The sequence below is a fragment of the Physcomitrium patens genome, chromosome 16 (assembly GCF_059467195.1).
Source record: "Physcomitrium patens ecotype Gransden chromosome 16, ASM5946719v1, whole genome shotgun sequence".
NCBI lineage: Eukaryota > Viridiplantae > Streptophyta > Bryopsida > Funariales > Funariaceae > Physcomitrium > Physcomitrium patens.
The window spans coordinates 6,041,296-6,059,973 of NC_143425.1; the positions used below are offsets into that span (position 1 = coordinate 6,041,296).

General features: G+C 33.9%; 1 protein-coding gene across 1 annotated transcript; it reads left to right on the forward strand.

Moving 5' to 3' along the window:
* The first annotated feature begins 15,649 nt into the window (after window positions 1-15,649).
* LOC112293392 (uncharacterized) lies at window positions 15,650-18,048 on the forward strand. The gene is made up of 3 exons (XM_024542714.3): window positions 15,650-16,097; window positions 16,779-17,097; window positions 17,689-18,048. Coding segments are annotated over exons 1-3 (579 nt in total). The 5' UTR covers window positions 15,650-15,838; the 3' UTR covers window positions 17,690-18,048.
* Window positions 18,049-18,678: the final 630 nt, after the last annotated feature.

Below are 18,678 nucleotides of genomic sequence, written 5' to 3' on the forward strand. Positions count from 1 at the left end.
TTTGCTACATTTGTTTTTTACAAAATGTGATATACAATAAAATATAAATTCCAATTTTTTAAAAGTGCTACTAGATTTATCCATTTATACATGATTATTTTATTTTTATTTTTATCCAAGCTGGATATTTTAAGTACTTTAACAAACAAAAAATGGAATTTCATTAAATATTACTTGTAAAAGAAATGTAGAATTGAGTCTCATAATTTTAAAAAACTAAACATTATTTAATATATAATATTTTTATTTACATTTATTATTAAAGTCTATTTATTGATATTTTAAAAAACATTCATATTTGATAATGTTACATTAAGAATTGGTTTTGATAGATTTAAATACATAATGTATGAATATATATATATATATATATATATATATATATGCATACATTTATAGAAATGATTCTTCTAACTAATATAAAAGATAAGATACTATTATTTTTTTAAAATATTAAGTTAATTTTAATAATAAAATTATCTAAAAAAAATCTCAATTATAAGATGTAATTTTAAAAATTAAAATTTTATATTCAAATATTTTAAAATTTATATATCAATTTAATATTATTTTAAAAAATATTAAAAAATAAATATATAATATTTTGTATTCAATAATGTATAATTTTTTATTTTATTTATAATTGAAGAAATATTCATGTAATGTATAATAATATAAATATAATATTAATAAAATACATTTTATTCCTAATCTTAGTTAGCAAAAAGTAAGATTGAGCTTGGAAGCACTAAGATGCTCCAACAAGTACGATTGGGCTTAAAATCACTAAGGTACTCCAATAAGTAAGATTAGGCCTGAGAGCACTAAGGTGCCCTTGCTCATTATTGAGTGGGGTTTTTAGGACAAAGTAACAAAGACATGGCAAATACAACACAAAGCACGATTTGATAGGAAAATATATCAAACTCATACCCTCAAAATTAACATAATTAATATGAGGTTCAATGTTGAAGTGAGGGACTAAGAGAGTGTCACGGACATACACATGTAAACCAATAATTACTTAAATGATTTACATAATAGTAGGTAAAAGTAAGTCAATTCCATAATATCTTTTATAGAAGCTTCTTAGAAGCTTCATAGATATTGTTTTGACTTTATAGTTGTCTTTAATTCACTTTTTAGGTTAAAAACGTTGTCAACAAGTTGGCCATGTGCCACACATATTGATAGCTTGAAGAACAAGCTAACTATGTGGCCCACATGTAGAAAACTTGCCTTGTAAGCTAAAGCATGTGTCCTGTAAAGTCAACACATATTAGAAGTCCTATAGAACATTGCCATGTAGCTCCTAGTTAGATAGTATATATAGAGGCAAGAGTGAAGCCTACTTTATTCTTGTCAACTCCTTTCTTGTTTCTAGTGTAGTTTCAAGAGTCTCAAGTTTTCTTGTCTTTTGGCAATAAGCCATTACAGTTTCTTTTTAATATATGTACTTAATTATTTTTATTTTTTCACTTTTTCTTTGATACAGATTTCATTGGCTTATACGTCATATTCCAATTCATATCTTTGATAGATTCACAAGAGTATACTTATAATATCAGAGCTTTGTCTTGTCTCGATTAAGAGTAGATTATTCCTTTCTCATGATAAGACATAAGCATATTAGAAGTTGCAAATTACCCTCTTTTAAACTCATATTGTTCTTAGTATTTTCTTTGTCCTCAAGTCCTTTCTTCTACTTATCTTAAGTAGTATTAGATATTTTTCTGAGTATTATTATGACAGAGCTTGTTGAAATGAAGAATACAATGGCACAAATATAAGAGCAATTGAGGGAATTGATGCTTGTGATGTATCAATTTAGCTTACTACCATAAGAATCAACAAGAATGGTATGAAGTGAGGATATAGAGATGATTAGAGTTCCCTCAACATCTGCACCAAATCATGTCCCTACACCCATGGTGGAACATCCTTCAAGTATTAGAGAATTAAGAATTATAGTGCCCAAGAAGTTTGATGGTACAAGATCCAAATTTCAAGGATTTATCATTCAAGTATAATTTGTGATTAAACTTCAACCTCAAAGCTATCCAACTCTAAGATCACAAGTTAGATTCATTGATACACTTCTTTTAAGTTCAGCGCTATTGTGGTTTTCATCTTTTCTTGAATGATAAGATCTAATATTGGATAATCTAGAGGTATTTTTGGTAGAATTTTGGTCCATGTATGGAAAATATGATACAACTCGTATTGCAACCAACAAAATCCATATTTTGCAACAAGGCAATCGATTTGTAACATAATATGCTTCACATTTTTGACAACTTGCAAGTGATATCAAGTAGGATGATGCTGCATTTATTAACCAATTTTTCTATGGATTACAATATGAAGTAAAGAAATTGATACTCAAGTTATTTGATCCTCAAACATTGAGTCAAGCAATTGACTTTGCTATGAAGTGTAATAATTGGCTTTTTAAATTTTGATCTAAGAGTTGCACAAGTGGGCCTCAATGTAACTACAATTCGACGGTAATACCAACATCTTTTCAACACATACATTTAGAAGTAGAGGATATGCAAATTGATGCGGTACGTTTTAAACTTCTTATTAAATAAGAAAAGACTTGTCGTGGTCAAGAAGGATTGTACTTATATTGTAAACAACCTAAACAAACTGCTCAACATTATCCAAAGAAGCGATGAAACCACAAAATAAAGAACATAACTTTCAAAGAAGACAATGTTTCAGAAAATGAATTTATCCAACTACAATAGGAACCGTGCAGCTAAAATCTTCTACAATTTCTCATGAACATCCTATCCTCTCTTCAAAATCCTCTCCTTATTTTATAATAGATGTGCATTTAGGATCTAACAATTATAAAGCCTCCGCCTTGATAGATTCAAGAGCCTTAGCTTGTTTCTTAGATATAGAATTTGTTAAAAGTCATAAAATATCATTAGTACAAAAAACTAAACTTGTTTATGTAGAAGTCATAGATGGTCATCCGTTATCTTCTAGAGATGTTATTCATGAAACACTTCTTATAGATAAATAATAAGCAATAAGTGGTCATAGTAGTTGCAAAATCTTTAATGTAATTAGATATCCTTCTAATCCAATCATTTTAGGTTTATTGTGGTTAGAAAAGTATAATCCTTCCATAGACTAGATTTCTTGTATTCTTGACTTCTCTAAAAGTATAACTAAGAGTGAAATTAATTCAATAGAAAGTCATAAGTCTACCACAATAAAACCTGTGTTTATAAGTGGAAGAGCTTTCTTGCATGCTGCAAAAGAAGGATCACCTTGTGTCATTTATGCCACACTTATTTCTAATGATGCAAAGACTCCAAGTGGCATTCCAAGCCAATATCAAGAGTTTTAAGATGTATTTAAGAAAAAAAATACGGATACTCTTCGAAAACATCATCCTTATAATTGCTCAATTGACCTTTAAGAAGAAACACAACTGCCATTTGAATTAATCTATAATTTATCACAAAATGAATTAGCTTAAGTCAAAGAATATATTGAAGAAAATTTGGCCAAAAATTTCATACGCCATTCTAAATCACCAATAGGAGCTCCACTCTTATTTGTGAAGAAAAAAAAATAGATCATTGCAGATGTATGTTGATTATCGAGGACTCAATAAGATCACCATCAAGAATATGTATCCTCTACCTTAGGATACATCATTTCAAATGATGGACTTCTGATGGATCCTATAAAAGTTCAAATAATTATGAATTAGAATATTCTAAAAATGATAAGAGCTGTCCAATACTTTTTGGACTTTGCCAACTATTATGGATCTTCATCAAAGACTTCTCTCGAGTTGTAACTCTACTTAAATGTTTGATTTGTAAAGACAAACTTGAGCGGGACAAAGAAACTAAAGCATCTTTTGAAGCTTTGAAATCAACCTTTATTTTTGCACCAATCTTATATCAAGTCAACTTTTTTAAGACATTTTTTATGGAAACAGATGCATCAAACTTTGCTTTAGGTGTCGTATTATCACAAATGGGAACATATGATAAACTTTATCTAATAGCTTTTCATTCCAAAAACTTTTCAACAACCAAGATTTAGTATGAAATCCACAACAAAGAGCTTCTTACAATCATTGATTTATTTCAAGAATGGTATCATCATCTAGAAGGCGCTTCCAATCCAATCACCATATACACAGACCATAAGAATCTCGAGTACTTCATGTCAGCACGTCTTTTGAATCATCACAAAGCCTGTTGGAGTATGTTTTTATCAAGATTTGATTTCAAGATCACATATCGATCCAAAAAACAACAAAGTTTGTCAGAGGTCCTTTCTAGACATTCTTATCTTATACCAAAAGAAGAAGATGCATCTTTTGATCAATAAAGAATAATTTTTTTGAAGCCAAAGCATTTTCATCTTCGAGTAATGAAATCAACATTGACTGTTGATTCAACCCTTGTGAAACAAATCCAATCAAGTATGTTTTTTGATCATCTTGTTCACAATATTAAGAATCCTTCTTCTAAATTCCAAGATACTTTTAAGTTTGAATTCAAAAATAACCTATTCTATTTCAAAGGTCAATTATATGTTCCAAAAAAAGAAGTACGATTATGTGTTCTTTAAGCACGTCACTACTTTTCAGCAATAGGACATTTTGGATACAACAAGACTTTGGAGCTTATATCGTGAGGTTTTTGATGGCCACAAATGTGGAAGGATATGAAAAACTTTTTTCATCATGTAACATTTATTCAAGATCAAAAACTCCTTGTCAATGACCTTATGGACTTCTTGAACCATTATTTATTCTACAACAATCATGGTCTTTTGTTTCTATGGATTTTATCACGGATCTCCCAATCTTAGGTTCTTATGACTCTATATTTGTGATAGTAGATCATTTTACTAAGATGGCTTATTTTGTACCATGTACAAAATCTATCATAAGTGAAGAAATATCTAAGTTCTTTGTTGACAACATCTATTGCTATCATGGATTACTTAAGGATATCATATCAGATAGGAGAACTCAATTTGTATCAAGATTTTGGCGGATTTTTTTTTAAGATTCTAAAAGTGGATATAAAATTATCTTCAAAATTCCATCCTCAAACTGATGGACAAACAAAGTGTGTTAATCAAGTTTTTGAGTAGTATTTAAGATGTATTATCAACTACCAACAAGATGATTAGATAACTCTTTTACCATTGGTAAAGTTTATTTATAATAACACAGTACATTTTTCTACAAAACAAACACCTTTTTTTTTGCTAATTATGGCTATCATCCATAACTTGATACTTTTGACTTTTCAGAAGCTGATAATCCTACGATGGAAGATTTGATAAATTATTTTTAGAACTACATGTTACAATGAAGGCACAGTTAAAAGAAGCTCAAGAATAATAAAAGATCAATGTAGATGTCTATCGAAAGAAACAACCACCATTCTATGTTGGTGACAAGATATAGTTATTTTGTCACAATGTTAAGACTACTTGTCCTTGTGACAAGTTACACTATCATAGGTTTGGACCATTTCTTATTTCTGCACAAATCAATCCACTTTCATATCATTTATACCTACTAGAGTCAATGAAAATTCATCCAGTATTCCATGTATCTCTTCTTGAATCATACAAGACAAGGACATACCAATAAGAAAACAAGTGCCACCTTTTCCTATAGAAGTGGAAAATAATAAAATATTTGAAGTAAAAGAAGTCTTAGACTGAAGGGGACACAAAAATAAGTTGGAATATCTTATTCATTGGCATAGATATAATATTAGTGAATGCACATGGGAGCCAATAAAGAATCTTGTGAATGCAGCAAATAAGGTAGAGGCTTTTCATTGACAACATCCATCAAAATGTCAAGGACAAGAATGTGATAAAGACAAATAAATAAGTCAGACTTCTCTCAAAGAAAGATGAAAAAATAGGAATAACTTGATATATATATATATATTAAAAAAGAAAGTAAAATGGCTATAGTCACAAGCCAAGAAAACTAGAGACCTTTGAAACTAGACTGGAAGCAAGAAAGGAGTTGACAAGAATGAAGAAGGCTTCACTCTCATCTCTATATATATTATCTTATTAGGGGCTACATGGCAACATTCTATAGGACCTCCAATATGTGTTGACTTTGTAAGACACATGCCTTGACTTACAAGGCAAGTTTTTCTATGTGTGGGCCACATAGTTAGCTTGATCTTCAAGCTAATAACATGTGTGGTACATGGCCAACTTGTTGACCATATTTCTAATCCCAAAAAGTCAATTAAAGACACTTATAAAGTCAAAGCAGCGTTGTCGTGTTGTAACACGACTATATGGTGAAAATATAAATGAAAAAGCTATTATTAATATTTATTCATCTTGGATGTTAGAAATAGTGGCCAATTCCACTGCCAATATTCAAGGTTAGTTAATGTCACCCCATCGACGTCATTGAACCAAGTACCCTCCGTACCAACACGACAACCAGGATCATTTTTCAACCCTATATGAAACAAGCCTAGTAGGTATATACCGGTGGAGACACCTAATATGCATGATGGAGGTGCAGGAAGACCACTTCATCATTTTTGTTGAAGATAGGTTGGTCATTATGTTGGTGAATGTTCCAATCTCAAAGCCAATGATGATTATGCGCTAGTGTATGTAGAAATTGCATATACTCAAGGCATACTTATCAGTAATATAATGCTCCGTCCAAATTCAATAAACGGGATTAGGAGATCCAATGTCAAGGAAAAATTGAGGAGATAAATCAAGGTCCTCAAGATTCTCGTGTAAATCGGGTGGAATGAGTCCGAGTCGTTCTTACTAGGAGTCAAAAAAAGAAGAAAGGACCAATTCAATATTTGGGTGAGTCTGATGTGAAGGGCTAATTTGATCCAATTACGGAGATATCCAATCCAGGTCGTAGTATGGGCTTCTTACCCAATATGAGACCTGATTTGGTTGGGCAACCCTATGAGGTCCCGAATACGGAGGCTTTGGTTCCATTTTAAGCTGTTCCATTTTCCATGCCATTTAGAGAGAAATGTCTTTTCCGTGGAAAGATCTTCTTAGAGACAAGAATTTAGGGGAAGCGCCGTTGGCTGTTCCAATTTGGAGTCCGAGGCGGGAGAAAAGGAGACCACACAAAGTTAAAAGGGAGGAGAAGATAAGGAAAGGGACATTTGGAGATCATGGTTTTGGAGTCAGAGAGCTAGCTTCAAGCTCCTTCGAAAGATGTAGAATTGGATTTCATAGGGGTTGAGAGGACTTTTGCAATCGTTACTCAAAGTCAGTGTTTGTATTGGTAAATTGGATTTTTTACAATAAAGTAACAGCTGGTACTTTTGACTATTTTGTGAAATTGGAGAAACTTATGCGGTTGAAATTTAGAGGTGTCTAGAAGGTTGAGTATGTCGAGTGCATGCAAAAGTTTGTGCTAATCTGACAGAACAGATAGAGGATATTTGACCATTAGTATAAAGAGGTATCGAAAGTTAGCAGATTTGAATTATTTAAGGTTTCTGTAATATCTCGAGATCTACCGACTAGAATAAGGTGACTTTTGGCATTGTAAGTCGAGGACTTCTAGACGGCGGTCAAAATACATCAGTGTGGATTAATGGCGTTTTCTTGCAATATGTAAGTTAGATTGGATTGAAACTTCTTGAGCATTTAGAAGGCTTGCAAAGACACTAGTGGTAGAAATTTACAACAATCGGATGGTCAGATTGAGAATTACAGCTTGCTGAAGCTCGCTATCTAGAGTTAGGATTAAAAATAAAATAAAAAAATATAATAAAAACAAAAATAAAATAATAAAATAATAAAATAATAAAATAAAATAAAATAAAATAAAAAATAAAAAATAAAACTAACATATAACAAAAGACTTTGTGCTTATATTATCTTGAAATTATTAAAAATAGTGTTTCTAAGCATTTTATATTGAGATTAAGCTTTTATATTGAAATCCGAAATAGTTTATATTTAGATGGTTGAAACCCACTAGCCTATTTGAATATTTGCAAAATATTGTTTTATCTTCTACAGCCAGACGCCCGGTGCGTTCTCAAGCAAGATAGCACGTAATACGATAATGTCTATAAAGCTTCCAGAAAGCTTCTATACCAAATATTATAGAATTAACTTATTTTTACTTATTTTTACTTACTTCTACCTATTTATACATGTAATTATTGGCTTACATGCATATGTCCATGACATTATCCTCCCTTCTAGAGACGAGTTTTATGAAGAGCGATAATCATATGTTGAGGAAATCTATGATGCGACGAATGGTGTTTGCTACATATTGTGATCTTTATTCTCTTCAAAGATGATTGATAGGGCCTCTCAACCATCGATAGTATCCCATACCAGGGCAGGAAGACCACCCAATTATTTGATCATTATTGAGGCCTTCATAACTTTCTTCGATTAAAACATTTGAAATACCATCAGGACTTGTTCCTACCTCTAGTAAAATCACCAAACATCGAGAGTCCCTTCCAAGGTCATGATACCAAATGCATTGTATCTCGCCATCTATTCGAGGAAGAATATGTCGTTCTTGAAGATCTTCATCTCGATTGTGTCATCTTGAAGGTTGTGACAATCGTAATATCTCATTCGATAAGTCAGCAAACAAAGGCTCTTGAGTCAAATCTGCTGGTTGTTGGTTTTCCATCTCCTAAGCGTCACAACTACAAAGAAGCTACAAACAAGGATTGAAAGTAGAATGTTATCTTACCTAGATCTTATTTCTTTTATAAAGAAGGTTTTTATCTTGATTTTGATGGATGTTGTTGATAAAAAGCCTCCACCACCTTTGTTGCATTTACAAGATTCTTTACTAGCTCCCATGTGCATTCACTAATATCATAACCATGCCAATAGACAAGATATTTCAATTTATTTTGGTATTGCCTTGAATCTAAAACTTCTTCCACTTCAAACTCTTCATTATTGTCCACTTCTTTAAGAAGAGGTGAAGCTTGTCTTCTTCTTGGTATGTCCATTGCCTTGTATGGTTCAAGAAGAGATACGTGGAATATTAGATCGATTTTTATTTACTCCGATAGGTGTAAACGATATACAATTGGATTGATTTGTATAGAAATAAAAAATGGTCTAAGCCTTTGATAGTCCAACTTGTCACAAAAATGAGTGGTCTTGATATTACAAGAAAGTAACCATACCTTATCACCCATGTGAAATGCTAGTTGTTCCTTTCGATAGACATCCACATTGTCCTTTTGTTGTTCTTGAGCTTCTTTTAACTATGCCTTCATCGTTGATGGTACATCTTAAATACTGCTCCAAAATTTGATTAACATGCTCCATTTGTCCATCAGTTTGAGGATGGAATGCCGAAGATAGTTTTATATCCACTTTTAGAATCTTGAAAAGAGTCCACCAAAATCTTGATATAAATTAAGTTCTTCTATTTGATATATTATCTTTGGGTAATTCATGATAGCCATAGATATTGTCAAGAAAGAGCTTAGTTGTTTCTTCACATGTGATGGATTTTGTACATGGTATAAAATGTGCCATCTTGGTAAAACGATCTACTATCACAAATATAGAATCATAAGAACCTGAGATTGGAAGATCCGTGATGAAATCCATAGAAACATAAGACCATGGTTGTTCTGGAATAGGTAATGGCTGAAGAAGTTCGTAAGGTCGATGACGAGGAGTTTTTGATTTCGAGCAAACATCATAAGATTGTACAAAATCTTTGACTGCTTTCCACATTTGGGGCCACCAAAAAACTATGGATATTAGTTCTAAAGTTTTATTGTATCCAAAATGTCCTGTTGTTGAAAAGTCATGACGAGCTTAAACAACAAGTAATAGAGCTTCACCTTCTGGAATATATAGGCGTCCCTTAAAATATGGTAGATTCTTCTTGAATTCAAACTTGGAAGTATCATGAGACTTTGAAGGATTTTCCTTAATATCATGAATAAGAAGATCAAAAGACATACTTGACTAAACTTGCTTAATGAAGGTTGAATCAATAGTTAGTATTGATTTCATTGTTCGAAGATGAAGATGCTCTGGCTTCAAGAGAATTGTCCATTGTTGATCAAAAGTAACATCTCCTTCTTTTGATACAAGGTAAGATCGTCTAGAGAGTGTATCTGATAAACCTTGTTGTTTTTTTAGTCGATAAGTGATCTTGAATTTGAATCTTGACAAAAACATAGTCCAACGGGCTTGACGGTGATTCAAAATATGTGTTGACATAAAATATTCAAGGTTCTTGTGATCCGTATACATTGTGACTAGGCTAGAAGCACCTTCTAGATAATGGTGCCATTCTTGAAACAAATCTCCGATTGTAAGAAGTTTTTTGTCGTGGATCTCGTAGTTGATTTTAGATGTTGAAAGTTTTCTAGAATGAAAAGCTATTGAGTGAAGTTTATTATCTATTCCTATTTGTGACAATACAACACCTAAAGCAAAGTCTGATGCATCTATTTCCATAAAAATGGCTTAGAAAAATCGACGCGATACAAGATTGGTACAGAAACAAAGGCTATCTTCAAAGCTTCAAATGCTACTTCTGCTTCTTGATTCCATTGAAGTTTGTCTTTGCAAGTCAAACATGTAAGTGGAGCTGCAACTTGAGAAAAGTCTTTGATGAAGATCTGATAGTAGTTGGCAAATCCCAAAAAACATTGGACATCTCTTACCATTTTTGGGATCTTCTAATCCATAATAGTTTGAACTTTCTTAGGATTCATCATAAGTCCATCATTTGAAATGATGTATCCTAAGGAGTCGACTTGAGTAGTGTGAAATATACACTTTTTTATCTTGGCATAGAGTCCTGCATCTCTTGGTTTTTGTAATACTTGGCGAATATGAAGTTTATGTTCTTTTGAGTTCTTAGAATAGATTAAGATGTCGTTTAGGTAACATACAACAAAATCATCTAAAAACTCTTGAAAGACATTATTCATTAGATGTTGGAATGGTGCTAGTGCATTTGTAAGTCTAAAAGGTATGACGTTGTATTCAAAATGTCCATACCTTGTTCGAAACATAGTCTTCCATTCATCTCCTTCTTTGATCTGTACCAAATTGTACGCTCTCTGTAGATCTATTTTTGTATAGATCTTAGCTTGATTCAAGTGATCAAGAAGTCTAGATATCAAAGGTAGTGGATACCTATTTTTTATAGTGATTTTGTTGAGTCTTCGATTATCAACACATATCCGCAATGATCCATATTTTTTCTTCACAAATAAAATTGGAGCTCTTGTTGGAGATTTGGAATGGCATATCAAGTTCTTGGCCAAATTCTCTTCAATATACTCCTTAAATTCAGCCAACTCATTTTGAGATAAATTATAGATTAGTCTAAATGGCGGTTGTACTCCTTCTTGAAGGTCAATTGAGTAGTCATAGGAACGGTGTTCTAGAAGAGTATCCGCATTTTTTTTTCTCAAATACATCTTGAAAATCTTGATATTGACTTGAGATGCCACTTGAAGTCTTTCCACCAGTAGCAATAGGTGTGGCATAAATGACAGAAGATGATCCTTCTTTTGCAGCATACAAGAAAGCAATTGCAGCTACAAATATAGGTTTAATTATACTAAATTTATGACTTTCTATTTGATTAACTACACTCTTAGTTATACTTTCAAAAAAGTTAAGACTATGAGAAGTCTAATCTATTTTAGGATTATATTTTTTTAGCCATGATAAACCTAAAATGATTGGATTAGAAGGAGATCTAATGATATTAAATATTACAAAGCTAGTATGACTATAAGTTACTATTTCTATAGGAAGGGTTTCATGAGTAATATGTCTTGAAGAAAATGGACGACCATCTATGACTTCTATATGAACAGGTTTAGTTTTCTTTATTAAAAATATGCTATGTCTTTTAACAAATTTTTCATCTAAAAAACATGCTGAGGTTCTTGAATCTAGAAAGGTAGAGGCTTTGAGATGTTTAGGTCCTAGAATAATATTTATTGTAAATCATGGAGAGGGTTCTGAGGAGAAGATAGGACCTTCACTAGGCATTGTACAAGGTTCCAATCGCACGGTCCCTATTTTATCTAGACAAATTTATTTTTCGACATGCTATCTCCTTTGATTGCCGTACTCCTCATTTTATGGTTGCGTTGCTTCTTTGGATAATATTGAGTAGTGTGCTTAGGTTCTCTACAATATAAGTACAATCTTTCTTGACAACGACGAGTCTTTTTTTACTCAGTAAGAGATTTAAAATGTACTGCATCAATTTGCATATCGTCTACTTCAAAATGTATGTGTTAAAGAGATGTTGGTGTTGCTATTGAATTATAGTAACGTTGAGGTCCACTTATACGGTTCTCAGATCGGAATTCAAAAAGGCAATTGTCGCACTTCACAACAAAGTCGATTGTTTGACTCAATGTTTGAAGATCACGTAAGTTGAGCATTAATTTTTTTACCTCATATTGTAATCCGTAGAAAAATTGGCTAATAAGTGGAGCATCATCCTACTTGATATCAGTTACAAGTTTTCAAAATTATGAAGCATACAATGTTATTGATTGATTACCTTATCGTAAAATATGGATCTTATTGGTTGCAATATAAATTGCATCATGTTTTCCATACATGGATCGAAAATCCACCAAAAAAACCTCTAGATTATCCAATATTGGATTCCGTTGTTCAAGAAAAGATAAAAACCATGATAATGTTGAACCTGAAAGAAGAGTACCAATGAATCTAACTTACAATCTTGGAGTTGGATAGCTTTGGGGTTGAAGTTCAATCACAAGTTATACTTGATTGATAAATCCTCTAAATTTTAATCTGGTGCCATCAAACTTCTCTAGTAGGGCAATTCTTGGTTCTCTAACTCTGGAAGGACGTTCTACCATAGAGGAAGGAACATGATTTGGTGCAAATTTTGAAGCAGCTCCAATCATTTCTATATCTTCACTTCTTGCCAATCTTGTTGCTCCTTGTGATGGTAAATTGAGTTGATGCATCGCGAGCATTAATTCCCTCAATTGCTCTTGCATTTGTGCCATTGCACTTTTCATTTCAACAAGTTTTGCTATGATAACACTTAGAAAAGAGAAGATGTCTAATATTGCTTAAGACAAATAAAAGAGAGAACTTGAAAAAAAAGAAAATACTAAGGACAATATCAATTTAGAAGAAGGTAATCCGTAACTTCTAATATGCTTATGTCTTATCAAGAAAAAGGGGTAATCCATTCTTAATTAAGATTAGACAAAGCTCTGATATTATAAGTGTACTCTTGTCAATTTGTCAAGGACAAGAACATGATAAAGACAAATAAACAAGTGAGACTTCTCTCAAAGAAAGATGACAAAATAGAAATAACTTGATATGTATATTAGGAAAGAAACTGAAATGGCTATTGCCAAAAGTGAAGAAAACTAGAGACCCTTGAAACTAGACTGGAAGCAAGAAAAGGATTGATAAGAGTGAAAAAGGCTTTATTTTTATCTCTATATATACTATATTACTAGGGGCTATGTGGCAACGTTCTATAAGACCTCCAATATGTGTTGACTTTGTAGGACATGTGCCTTGGCTTATAAGACAAGTTTTTTTATGTGCGGGCCACATAGTGAGCTTGGTCTTTAAGCTAACAATATGTGTGGGACATGGCCAACTTATTGACCACGTTTTTAATCCCAAAAAGTCAATTAAAGATACTTATAAAGTCAAAGCAGTGTCTATGAAGCTTCTAAAAAGCTTTCATATTAAATATTATAGAATTAATTTATTTTTACTTACTTTTATTTACTTCTATCTATTTATACATATAATTACTAGCTTACATGCATATGTCTGTGATACAAAATCAAGATGAAGATCTTTTCTATAAAAGTAATAAGATCTAAGTAAGATAACATTCTACTTTCAATCTTTGTTTGTAGCTTCTTTGTATTTGTGATGCTAAAGAGATAGAGAACCAACAACTAGTGGATTCGAGTGAAGAGCCTTTGTTTACTAACCTATTGGACGAGACATTGCGATTGTTACAACCTTTAAGATGACGTAATTGAAATAAAGATCCTTAAGAACAACATGTTTTCCCTCCAATAGATGGCAAGATACAACGTGTTTGGTATCACAACCTTAGAGGAGACTTCCGATGTTTGATAATTTTATTAGAGGTAAAAATAACTCTTGATAGTGTTCCAAATGTTTTATTTGAAGGAAGTTATAAAGGTTTCAACAATGATCAAATAATAGGGTGGTTTTCCCGCCTTGGTATGGGATACTATCGATGGTTGAGAGGGCCTATCAATTATCTTTGAAGAGAAGAAAGATCAAAGTATGTGGCAAATACAATTTGCTACATCTTGGATTTCCTCAACATGTGAAGACCGCTACTCATGGAACTTGTTCCTAGAAGGGGAGGTAATGTCATGAACATACACATGTAAACTCATAATTACTTATATGATTTAGATAATAATAGGTAAAAGTAAGTCAATTCCATAATATCTTCTATAGAAGCTTCATTGATGCTACTTTGACTTTATATGTAACTTTAATTCACTTTTTAGATTAAAAATGTGGTGAATAAGTTGGCCATATGCCACACATGTTGATAGCTTAAAGAACAAGCTAATTATGTGGCCCACATGTAAAAAACTTGTTTTATAAGCTAAGGCATGTGTCTTGCAAAGTCAACACATATTAAAGGTCCTATAGAACATTGCCATGTAGCTCTTAATTAGATAGTATATATAGAGGCAAGAGTGAAGTCTTCTTCACTCTTGTCAACTCTCTTCTTGCTCCTAGTGTAGTTTCAAAAATCTCAAGTTTTCTTATCTTTTGGCAATAAGCCATTACAGTTTCTTTTTAATATACGTACTTCCTTATTTTTATTTTGTCACTTTTTCTTTGATATGGATTTCATTGGTTTATACATCATTTTTCAGTTAATATCTTTGATAGAGAGTTGGAGCCAATAATAGTGGATTAAGGTAAAAATAGATTATAGTGGCATCACGTTGGTAGTAGGATTGATTTTGGCCACTTGTGCAAGACACTTTTTATATGAATATAATGTTTTGGCCTTTTTCTACACTTTCTAATTGTTTCTTACTAATCCGTTGGATTAGCCTTTTAGTGATTTTAGGCAAAGCTCCTTTAGCCTTTAGTTCATCCTAGTCCTAAGTTCTAATTGTCACACGAAGGCATGAACAAGAGCAAACAAAATAAAACATTTGTTAAAATTGCATAAAAGCCATTCATGGATGAAAAAAAAAAAAAAAAAAAAAAATTACCATGGTCTAGACTCAATACCTTATTTATTTATTTATTTATATTACCATGCCAACAAAATGAGCTAGCAGAGGCATGGTAGGACAAAGGGGTAGGCAAGTGTAAAGTAGGGTGGGTTTTGGTGGAAAAAATTAAAAAATGAAAAGACGAATAAGTTAAATTTTTGCATACTTTTGTATCACTTACTTTAAGTCGTCACGGTCTTTCCTGAAATGGCGCCACGCATACGTGCCACGTAGACAGAAGTGCACCCTCCACCGTGGACCCTATGGCCGCGAACAATTCTCGAAGAGGACCCAACCCGCATTAAATCCCGTCCGATGCGCCGCATCGACGGCGCAGCGTCCCCTGCAACACAAGCAGGCAGCAGGGCTCCCCCCCCCCCGACGCGCCTTCTTGCACCGCTCGTGAGATTTCTGCCCGTGCTGCTGTGCCCGTCGCGCCCACGTAGCGAATTCCGAAACCTGGGTTTTGTTTCTGCTGATTTAATTTGTCATTTTCGTTAATAAAACTTTGTGGGTTTCGTCATAAATTTGCACCAATGGCTGCGGTAGTGGAGGCAGGAGTGACATGGCCGCGGCTCGTTTCCGCTCGCTCGTCGTCCTCGTCGTCGTCTCTGGCGGCTTCAGCTCGTAGCTCGCCTTTCTTTGTGGGCTTGGGCGTGCGGGAGCTTCCTGTCTTCTGTGGCCTCAGAAGTAGGTCTTCGAGCGCAGTATCGTCACATTCTGCAAGGAAGCGGATCTCCGCCCGTTCCGCACCGACAGGAATTGTGTGCGAATTCCAGGAAACGGTTACCGGAGGTACTTGAATGTTCTACTTTCTGGGTTCAGACGATCTGGACGATTGTGAGTTCAGAAGATTAGTGCTGTTGATCATTTCCTCGATCCCGTTTGAGAGTTTTAAGTCCATTTTGAGAATAAATTCGATTATTCTCTAGGTATATTTTCTTTAGAGTCGATGAAATTTTGAGGTAATTGGTCAGCTTCTCGTATTTGTATTCGCATATGTGTGGAAGAGGAGTGACGCGAATGATCAGTACAAATTGTTAACGGATATGTGATGTGTGACATTCATCAAAATGATATGTCGGACTTTGAACTCATTTTAGCTGTCAGAGCTTGGTCAAGGTCAATTGCTGTGTGCATCAGGTCAGTAAGCTCTTGCATCGAACGCCCTATTCAGATATTCATGAAGTCCTTCCGCTACACACTCGTTCTACACCAGATCGTAGGTTTATTTCCTTAATCATTTAAATACGAATCAAATGTATTTCAAAAGCAGTGAGAACTGGTAAGCGTTGCTGCTGAAATCAGATGGCGCTAAGTAAGTGCGCATGATTTGTACGGTTGGTTTTCATGTACATGTTGCAGCTTGTTATGTTCAGATTGTTTCCCCACGCATGAAGACATCAGATTATTCTATGTCGCTTGCATCCAAGCACTTATTTAATAAGAACTTATTTTTTACACATGGTTTGGCAGTGGCTGGAGTTGTAAACGAATCTACTTGGAAAGAACTCGTGGTGGATTGTGAGATTCCTGTATTGGTGGACTTTTGGGCCCCTTGGTGTGGACCTTGTCGAATGATTGCTCCAATTTTTGATGAGATTGCGAAGCAGTATGCTGGCAAAGTCAGGTGCTTGAAATTGAACACAGATGAGAGCCCGAATATTGCAACTGAATATGGTATTCGTAGCGTTCCTACTGTCATGGTGTTTACGAAGGGAGTGAAGAAGGATACTGTCATCGGTGCTGTGCCCAGGGCTACACTGACTAGCACCATTGATAAATACATTTCATGGTAAGAGAACACTATCTTATGAGGGGCAATGGGAGTTGAATTATCTCAAATCTGTGGATACGCAAGTGGACTTTTTATGCAATTCTTTTACTTTGATGTATGTTTTAATTAATCTTGTAATTCTCAGTTCAGTTGGACGTGCGTCAAATTGGGATGCTTTTTGTACTTGTATTCACTGCTTTGTTTAGGATGATTTGTTCAATAAGCACTTCAGATTTTCAGCAGTCTCTAGGTATTTCAGTTAGTAGACCTGTGGTGCTCCTCGCGTTTTAAAAAAGGAAACATCAACACATTCTTTAGTTTTTCTTCAAATCGATTATACAAGTGGGCTCGTCCCAAGACGTACTTTCTTGCTTGTCTGATGGAAAACTCAGAAATGCTGACTCAGTCTTTAAAACTGTAATAACATCATGACGAAGTATGCATCGTATTTTTCGCAAAGTTTGCAACGTGATTAATAAAAACCTTCCTTATTTTCTAGCTTTCAAAGTGTTTAGGGTTCCACCTTTACCGAAATTCTTGTTCGTTGTTTCTTAGTGCATTTATTATATGTTTGATTGTGCTGACGTGTGTGGAAATTTTGAATATCAGAGGGGGCTTTAAGGTGGCGCTTGTAGTTACGGTCAGGCAGTTACGCAGCTCCATAACGGGAGTTGCGTCAATGTTGTAACAAGTAGGTGATGGTGGGATTATTATCCTCCATGAGGTTAGAAGTTGTCAAGCCTAGCCAGTTGGTTGCTCAGCAAGGTAATGAGTAATTCCATGTGGCTGGTATGGGCGGGGAAAAGGCAAGCGTAATTTACCAAGCTTCACCTTGCCAACTCTTCTTCTACTGTTGATTTCCTTGGCGTCTATTCCTTATCACTTGCTATGTAATTAAATACCGCTTTACCAGTGCAGCACCTGCTCTGTTCCGGTAACTGATATAATTTTGTTCCTTCAATTTCAGCATATGATGTGACTTCTTCAGTCTTCCATGATTTGAGTAATTTGTGTCAATACAATAGAACAGTAAAGTTGTATATGACTTGAATGTCCTGTATTCACAGTGAGGAAGTTCATCTGTGAGAATTTGTTTACCTTAAGACACTGGGTTTCTTTCCATTGGTGAGTTATTAATTGCCACGCAAATGTTAATCAATTAGGGTTGGACTTGGTAATTTACAAGTAACGTGAATCAGTCAGTCTTGGAATGGGTTAGACAATTCCAAAGAGTACCACAGAAAATACTCCTTCAAAAGACTTCGCGACACATAATGTGTGATCTCCCTTTCACAAGTGAGATTTTGGCTTTTGAAGTACGAAACCTAGGGTCTCACATGGAGGTTTCACACAACAGAATCCATTCAGGCAAAAAAAGTTTGGAGTATCACTCCACAGGATGTTCAATAGTTTTCCAACAGGCTTGGAAGAGGTACACATTCTATCCTAAGTTTTTGTCAATGTTTGATGCACGTATGAACTCAGGTGCCACATTTGAAAAATGACACTCATCATGTTTTCGTTGGTTGGGCCGTGTTAACTCCCTAGTCCTTCAACACCTGGGGTTGTAATTGACAGCACACACGGCACTGCAATAGT

Bases quoted from the DNA above. Each gene is read 5' to 3' on its own strand.
- LOC112293392 (XM_024542714.3), top strand. From the start codon at position 15,839: ATGGCTGCGGTAGTGGAGGCAGGAGTGACATGGCCGCGGCTCGTTTCC. The intron at 16,098-16,778 runs GTACTTGAATGT...ATGGTTTGGCAG, and splicing joins CCAGGAAACGGTTACCGGAG to TGGCTGGAGTTGTAAACGAA.